The sequence below is a fragment of the Bison bison genome, unplaced genomic scaffold, assembly GCF_000754665.1.
Source record: "Bison bison bison isolate TAMUID 2011002044 unplaced genomic scaffold, Bison_UMD1.0 scf7180017864181, whole genome shotgun sequence".
NCBI classification, from domain to species: Eukaryota; Metazoa; Chordata; class Mammalia; order Artiodactyla; family Bovidae; genus Bison; species Bison bison.
In genome coordinates this window covers 33,264-42,247 of record NW_011494753.1, presented here as the reverse complement: position 1 = coordinate 42,247, position 8,984 = coordinate 33,264, and the positions used below count along the sequence as shown (strand labels likewise).

At 44.1% G+C, this 8,984-nt stretch overlaps 1 protein-coding gene across 3 annotated transcripts in view; it reads right to left on the bottom strand.

Moving 5' to 3' along the window:
* Positions 1-7,134, bottom strand: part of MORF4L1 (mortality factor 4 like 1) — an 18,117-nt gene extending 10,983 nt beyond the window's left edge. For 2 of the 3 annotated variants that reach the window (XM_010843218.1, XM_010843217.1), the window contains exons 1-3: positions 6,883-7,130; positions 2,799-2,845; positions 907-974 (exon numbers count right to left, since the gene is read on the bottom strand). In XM_010843218.1, coding sequence (XP_010841520.1) covers positions 907-974; positions 2,799-2,845; positions 6,883-6,922 — 155 coding nt within the window. In that variant the 5' untranslated portion in view covers positions 6,923-7,130. Of the gene's footprint in view, positions 1-906; positions 975-2,798; positions 2,846-6,882 lie in introns of all 3 variants that reach the window. The other variant, XM_010843216.1, reaches the window with a different exon arrangement.
* Between the last annotated feature and the right edge of the window lie 1,850 nt (positions 7,135-8,984).

The following is an 8,984-nucleotide window of genomic DNA, read 5'->3' as shown; positions in this document are numbered from 1 at the left end:
AAAAAAAAAAAAAACCCTTCCAAAACAAAAGTATACATCAAATCGGATGGCATGGCTGAGCTGACATAAAGCTTAAAAAAAAAAAAAAAAAAAACCCTCAAGAACTACTTTTTTTGGTAAGTGCTATCTTTGAAGGACAAAACACCATTAGTAAAATTAAAAACCTCTCAGAGTAAATATTACAAGCTATTCAATTACAAGCACCAAAAATGAGTCAATTGTCAGATGTGGTATTTGTGAGATCCAAGAAAGACCCATCACTGACAGAGCTCCACAAGCTGAATATTCTAAAATGTGTTCAGTCTACAACCATTGTCCATTCCCAGCAACATCAATACATCACTGTTTTGTTTTTTTTTTTAATAGCTCTTCAGAGTGGAAAACTAGGTTCTGTAATTATATTTCTGTACCTGCGTTATAAACCATATGCTAAAAGTGAACCACATGAATTCACTGTTATTAATTATGCTTTCAAAGTTCAAAATATGATTTGGTCAATACATCCAACCAAATAAAGCAATTTTTAAATCTTTTTCCCCTTTCTTAGTAGAAAAACCCAACTAGTTTTGAGTGTAACTGCTTGAAATATCATTTGTAGTCGCTAAGTCTGTTAATAAGAAAAAAAACTCAAGCTGCCCTAAAATGTACCAAAACTAGAAAATAATCTGGTTAATGACTATTAGACGTTATACCAGAACACAAGAAATAGGCCACAGAATGTAAAACAAAATGGCAGTAAACCCTAATTTCTATATTTCAACATACTACAAAGTTCACCTCTGCCCCAGTATGTACTTACAGTAAAACTGTACAAAAATTAAAAAGCACAGGCTTCTATCCGTTTATGACACAAAGCCAACTTGTTAATTATAAATAAAAATTGCTTTAAAAAAATCTAATACTCACTTTTTATTCCAACCACTGTAATGGATGAAGTATTTGACTTGTTTATCCTTTATGGCAACTTTTACACACTGAAATAAAAAAGAAAAAAATTTATTCAGAAATAATGGAGGAAAAAAAAAAAGACTACCTGGTTAATTTTGAACTATCCAACACTGTAACTCTTTGGTGGCCAAAATAAACCTAATGAGACTCTTGAAAAGAACACTATTTAAGCCTTTAGACTAGTATTCAAAGTTATACTGCCAAACAGTCATAGTGTCATTTGTTGGGAGTTAGTCCAACAAATCTAAAGAACAGTAAGCACTGGAGGTTACCCTAAACCTTAAATCAGTGGGCTACACAGGCTATCTAAGAACAGCTAATGAAAGCTGTAGTTGTGCTTTCTCAAAGTCCAGCTAGTCAAAAGCTACATTTGGAAAAACAAATTCAGCTCAAGAAAAATATTTACACCACATTATTTTAAAAGCTCACTAGTTTACACAAGGCAATAAGCTATTCTGATTATCAGCAACAAAGTGACAGATGAAAAACATCTTGTCATCTTGTGTGCTAAGCTGCTTCAGTCGTGTCCAACTCTTCGCAACCCTGGGGATCACAGCCCGCCAGGCTTCTCTGTCTATGGGATTCTCCATGGAGGAATACTGGAGTGGGTCGTCATGCCCTTCTCCAGGGGGTCTTCTCAACCCAGGGATCAAACGTTATCTGTCCTGTATTGGCAGGCAGCTTCTTTACTACTAGTGGTACCTGGGAAGCCCCGTGTTCTTCTTAAAAGCAGCCAAACAAATTAAAACTGATTAGTGGAAGTCATTAACCATGAAAAAGCGATGACTATCTGGTTTTGGATTTTAAAAATTTTTATCAGAGGCAAACCAAGAGAACCACAATAGTTGAAGTTACTCCAATTGCCATTTAAAATTGTTCCCTGGTGTGTTTCTGCTGCCAGAGCAGAAAAAGCTGCCAGTTTAGAAGAGCCTGCTAGAAGCTAATTAACAACAGAAACAACATTCAATGACAGAAATGATCACTGGGACTTAAAACGCATTTATAACTGTATTGGTATTATACCATTAAGATCTATGTACACATACATGAAGTTCTTGACCATCCCATAAATCCAATTTCAGTCATTTTAGAGCTTTAAAAACATACACCTATTATGTATTCAAAATAAGTAAAATGGTTAGCAACACTGACACTTTACAACTGTTACGACTTTTTCACAGACAAAAACTATTCACCAAGAACATACACAGAAATTGGCTTTACCGTTTATTTTCTTAAAAACAATTATCAAAAATAGTTGACACGGCTTAAATATTTGTGCTAAAAGTTAACAGAAACAAAACACTAAAAACATTAATGCATCATCCAATTTATCTTTGGTTAAATGTAAAACCAGTTTTTATAACCTCTGCGCAACACTGATACACAGAAAAGGAATGCCCCAGGATTCAAACTTTGCCAATCTAACAAATAAAAGTTAAATGTACTCATTTGAAATGTTAGCTTTACCCTCAACGTAATTTTACTCAGTGCTTACTCAGCATATTATATTTGCCAATAAAATTGACTTTGGCAGTATTTTCTCATAAGTCATTAACTAATAACGCTATTTTGCTTCCATAGTCAAACCTCTACCTTTCCGTTCAAACATTTTCCAACTACTTGCCTTTAGCAGATGGGAAACACGAATGGCAGGATGCTTTATGTGAACCACTGAGCAAGCAGTAAGACAACGATAAAAGAGATGAGGAACTATGAACCTGAAAATCTACGAAAAAGGTAGCTCTCACTAAAGCTACCCATCACTGAAATCTAATTATCAAACCAGTAGTTTCAACTATCAAACCAGTAGTTTCAACTAACTTCTTAAAAGAAAACGGGTTTTGTACCTTTGCTTCATAAAGAAGAGGCCCATGAAAGCACAGCACTCTCTCACCTGTAAAAGGAAAAAACGGGGGAAAAGCACTGTTAGTTGTGATTTCTCTTCATATATAAGAATATTCACATCTAGGAGAGCCATCACCTTTGTACTATGGTGTTCCTCAAAAAACTAATAAGCGAGTGGATAAGGGAATGTATACATCAACACTTCAGATCAAATTTCAAGACAAAAAAACACCTCAGCATTTGATGGAAACAAAAACAATTAAGATATCAATCTATTTAAATCATCAAATCATCTATCACCTGCTAAGCAAATAAAATCTACTATAGCTATCTACTGACAGGGTTGATTTATTTTTCAAGGGCCCAAGCTGAGGAAAACAATTAATACAAAAGCACAGATGAAACACATAAATTCTTGTGCAGTGGTCCACTGTGAGGAACCACTGCCTGACGCTAAGTCTATGCCGAACTTAAGTGAAGACAAGCAACAGGGAAACCAGTGACTCCTCTCAAAGTCAGGAATAATAACAGATATAGGTATGAATCAAAGGCAGTGAGAAGGACAACTAAGCCAAAGTAGAAACAGTTTAAACTTGACTTCCAGCATGGTGGAAGTATTATCCAGAAAAGGAAATGGAGAGGGGGTTTCAGATCAATTCTGGAGTAAGTTACAGTAGCTACAGGACACCCAAACTGGAGCCATCTAGTAAGCAGTTGAGTACACATACCAAGAGAAAGCTGGGCTGGAGCCACTGCTGAATACCGTGGACAAGAATGAGACCACAAGGACAGAGGAAGGTATACAGCCTACTCCGAAGCACCAAAGATGGGAGACCTGTGTGCCTAATTTTAGTCTTTCTTTAAAAGGCACCCTGAAAATAGCCTTACCAGTGTCTCCCTCCTTTTGGTTGCTGCCACCAAAGACAACCACACTGAGGCTACAGCCCTTTGACATCCATTCTAGCCATCTATCCCTAATATCCCGCTGAAAAAAATATACCGTAAGTTGAGGAATATGACCCAGCAAAACAAGTGCTTAATTTCTCCTGGAAGTGGAAAGACTGTTAACTGGGGAAGGAGCAAACCACTGTCTCACTTTTTTTGAACTTTTCCATCCTTAATAGTATTCAAAATGCAAAGCTAATTTTGCCCAATGCTCTCAAATTCAACGGTGATGAGATTCCAATTCCTCATCCTCTCATTGGTTTTCTTACTAGAAATACTACTCAAATTCCAGCATCAGCCACCCTCCTGACAAGCCCAAAGGTCTTCCCTTCCCCTCCACTGCCTCAAAAGGTCTTCCCTTCCCCTCCCCTGCCCCCATTATTAGGTGCCCGATAGTTTTCTTTACTTTTTGCTTTAACATTTCAAGTGGAAGACCAAGTGCTGTGCAGAACAGCCACTGTGCTGAAAAAATGCTTGTAACATATGTTGCACCATTATTTAACAAGAGAAATTTTCCAGTTTAAAAGAGAATCAGGAAAAAAAACTTTCCCATCATTCGTATTTTTACCATTACAGAAGCTCAATTCTTCTGCAGTGTTTTAATATAATTCTGCTAGTGCCAACAGAATATTCCTTTCTCCTTACAAGATATTCTCTTCTAAATAACTCAGTCCTGTCCAACTCTTTGCAATCCCATGGACTGTAGCCCACCAGATTCCTCTGTCCATGGAGATTTTCCACAGACAAGAACACTGGAGTGGAGCCTTTCCTTCTCCAGGGGAGCGTCTCTACCCACGCAGAGAACCCTCAGCTCTCCCGTCTCCTGCACTGGCAAATGGATTCTCTATCACTAGGGTCACCTGGGAAGCCCCAAAATAATAATAATGTCTTAAAAGATGGTTATACAACCCAACTTTGACACAAGAGTAGAAAACATGTCTGCAAAGTGCAAAGACTCTTAGGTAGCTTTCAAAACCATAGAGCTACATTGGCTCCTTTTGTTGTTCAGTCGCTAGGTCGTGTCCGACTCTGCGACCCCATGGACTGCAGCACCGTCAGGCTTCCCTGTTCTTCACCATCTCCCACAGTTTGCGCAAATTCATGTCCACTTAAGTCTGTGATGCTAACTAACCAACTCATCCTCGGCCGCCCTCTTCTCCAATTCACTGCTACAGCAGCATATGGATTGTCCCTCACTCTACCATCCCATCCAGTTTAGAACTAAAGCACTTCCTCCAGAAAGCCATCCTTAACTGTTCCAAGTCTGTGTCATTTTCCTTTGATGTCCTACAGTGAGGATTAATTTTTTTGTGCAATGGACCCTTCAGTCTGGTTAAGTCTTTGGGCCTTTTCTCAGAATGTTTCTACAAACATGTAAAACCGTACTACAAAAGAAACGAACTATACTGAGACAGTTATAAAAACATTTAAAACATCATGTGTTATGGTATTATACGAGCTCCTTAATTGATACAATCAACATTTAGCTGCTGATCCAGGGAACTACCACAATTCTGAAACAACGAAAAGCGTACATTACATCTGAATGTATCTTCTACAACTTTAATGCTGGGATGTGAAAACATACAGCTAATACTACTGTGGGAGGGTCTTGTTTTGCTTTTCGGTGGGGGAGGAAATCTATAATCATAACTGTAGATTTAATTTTAGTTAGAAAATAGAAGAAACTTTTTCCTGTCCAAGTACAAGGGGTGATCTGAATTATAAACACCCCAGATCAAGAATCCTTGCTCTAAAACATCTGGTTTAAAAAAAAGCAATCCACAGTAGTCGTCACGTAGCTTCTCAGAGTGAGAGAAAGCAGGTATTAAGGGCCAGTTACAGGGAAAACATCCGCGGCAATCTTTTAAATATTCCATACTGTTACAATACGCTTGGGTTTTGTATGACTCAAAGTAATTCTAACGCACATCAAAGTTTGAACATCCCTACAATTTTTTGCAGACGTCTCGACATCCGTGGTATCACGTACAACCACAATAATGTGAATGAGGATTTTAAAGTGTTCTTGCTTGCCTTACATAATTTTACGTCCACTCTAGTTTACTGTTAAACCTCCACTATATAAATTAATAGATGCAGTAACTGTGAAAATTACAGAGCTGTCTTCCTCTGGAAATCAGGCTCTCTACAGTCAGCCTTCACGTTGATCAGAGACAATAAAAACTCAACTTTCAAATCACTGTTAATCAATTATTGCAATTAAACCACTGCCGTACTTAAAAGGCTGACATTAAGGCAACGGGTCTTCACATAAATGAGGACGTAACACCGCATTAAGGCAGTTTTTAATTATCGCTTTACAAGCCATCGCACAGCCAAAGCGCGTTCACGTTCCCATAGGACACGGACACTCCGCTTTTCCGAGATCAAAGGGATGCCTTCGGGCGACACAAAGCCGACCAGGACGCTAGCGCTTTTTCCTCTTGTCCCCACCCACCTCCCCGGGGCCAGCGCCGAAAAACCGGTTCCCGATCAGCGGCGGGGGAAGAAGGGGGCGCTCCTCTGCCCTAAAGCGGCGTCTGCGGCCGCGAGCCGGGAATCCGGGCGCCGGCGGCCATGATGCGCCCGCCATCTTGCAGCGGCCATCTTACAACGCAGTTCTCCCGCCCCGAGACACGAAGCCAACCCCCTCCTGCCGCGGCTCCGCGGCTCCACCGCGAGCTACCCGCTCGCGGCTCGAGGTCGCCCCGGAGCGCCAACCCTCGGACGCCCACGCGGACGAGGGAGCCGGAACGGCCGCCGCCGCCTCCCCTCCCCCACGCCACATCACTTCCCCTAACGGCCGCCATGGCGCGCCCGCCGCCTCCCCACAATAGGCTACTTTCTCCGCGCCCTCTTCCTCTCAACGACAACAAACACAGCGCCAAGGCTGTGCCACGAGGCAACGGCTCCCTCTCGCACTCTAACGCCTGCCTAACGATTTCGCCTCCCAAAGGGTTTTTATCCTCACGAAGCACAGAAAAACCTCGCCGCAATGCGCTTTCTCCGCACAAAGTCCTGCCCGCCGCCGCCTCGAGGCACGGCCCTCGCCATCCCCGGTCCCCAAATCTCAACCGTCCCGAGACCGCCTCCCTCTCCGGGCCGTTACATGCTTTGTCCCCAGGGGATCAAACTCACCCTCCTGGAATTTAGGCTTCGGGTCCTGCTTCGGCGCCATTTATAAAAGATTTACCACCGCCGCCGCCGCCTCCTCCTTCTCCCACCACCCCTGACTACCGCCCCCTACTCTCTACCCCACCCAGCTCCGCGTCAGACGCGCCGTCAGGCACCGCCAACTCTACATCCTGGGCCCGATTTGCCAGCGCCCACAGACCGCCCAGCACCGCGACCGGCGCAACTGCCGCTCCAGCCAACGGCTGCCCGCCGCGCACGCGCCCCTGCGCCCGCGCCGCCCCGGGGCACGCCGGGATTGGTAGTTCCGAGGCGTTGGAGGCGCCGAGGGGCGGGGGCGGGGCGGTGGCCTCCTCCCCTCCCCCACCCTTAACGCCCTGCCCCACCCCCATCCCCAGGGGCGGCGGCGTTTTTTTTTTCTCCTAGATTTGATTTTAAGTTCTTGTCTTAGCGAGGGACAGCAAGGCTTTGCCTAACCCACACAAAAGAAGTTGGGAAAGGCTCAGTTGCGGAGGTCCATGGGCAATATAGGGCCGCAACGATATGGGCTTGGGAATGGCCAGAGAGAAATGGCGGCCTCTGAAACCCCTTTCCAGTACCATCTTGAACAGTTTCTGCACAGGGAAGCTTCAGGTCCAGCAATCTTGGCCAGAAACGGGGTAGGTCATGGAGTCTGCGTCTGGATGTTTCCTCGTTCAGCAAGCTCACTAACAGTTTGTTTGATGGTGCTGACGGCCATCTGTGGGGTCCTGGGCCTCCCCTTCCCCACCCGAGACCTGCGGAAATGGGACGAAGCGGGCGACACTGGGCAGGTTGAGGGGTCGACCTCTGGCTTTTAGAGATGCTGGAGCTCGGCTTGCCGCCGAAAGAGGCGACCGTGAATAACACTACACGTACACCGTACCGACGTCGGGGTTCTGCACCTACCCTACTTGTGCAATTTTTTGTCATCTAGTTGTTATTAGGGCACAGTTAGTTGCTGTTACTGAATATACACGAGTCCGCCTGCAATGCAGGAGACGCGGAGGGCGCAGATTCGATCCCTGAGTCGGGAAGATCCCATGGAGAAGGAAATAGCAACCCACCCCAGTATTCTTGCCTGGAGAATACCACGGACAGAGGAGCCTGGTGGGCTCCAGACCATGGGGTCCCAAAGACTGAGAGACTGAGCACTAACTATTGAATATACACAGGATTTAAAGGAATTTTCTCCCGTGGTTCACCTGTTCAAAAAGTCTGTCGTGTGCTTAGCTGCAAAATGGGGAGAATAAGACCACCTTCCCATGGGTTCCCTGTGAGAATTGCACAGGCTGAATGGTGAACTGGTGCTCAACACACAGTTAAGGAGGATACATACCAAAGTCCTTACCTTGGCATTTGAAGTCCTTGCACAAATAGCCCCCAACCGTCCCTCCAGACTTTATACTTGTCCCCATGCCTTTCTAAATTCTGCCCCCCCACCCCCGTGAACAGACGGTGTACCCAATGAGTTCCAGACCCCTCTCCATTTATCTGACTCCAGTTTCTCCTTCAACCTTCCCTTAACACAGCCCCTTCTCTAACCGCAGAAACCCACAAAGAACCCTCACTCCATTTGTCTGTATAGCATCTGCTCTGCACTACTCCTGAAAATATCGAAGAAAGGGGTAGGAGCCTCCTGCCGACGCCACCACCACACCAAAACTCTGAAGTACACGACTTGTTTTAACGTTTTGAATACAAAATATTTTTAAATTATTCAATAATTCAAAACACGTTTAATATAAAAATGAGGACAGTGAGACTTGCCCTGGGTCTGTGCTTCCAGGGCAAGGGACCCAGGCTGAATCTCTAGTCAAGGAAATAAGATCCTGCAGGTCACCCTAGGTAACCAAAAAACAAGCAAACAAAAAGCAGAAAAACAAAACAAGGCTTTGGACTAGTCAGCTATTGCTCTAGGCTCTAGGCTCTTCTGTTCATGGAATTCTCCGGGTAGGAATACTGGAGTGGGTTGCCCTTCCGTGCTCCACGGGATCTGCCTCTTGGAGGGACTGAACTGAAGTCTCCTGTACTACAGGTAGATTCTTTACCATCTGAGCCACCAGAGAAGCCCTATGTTCTCCCCCCCC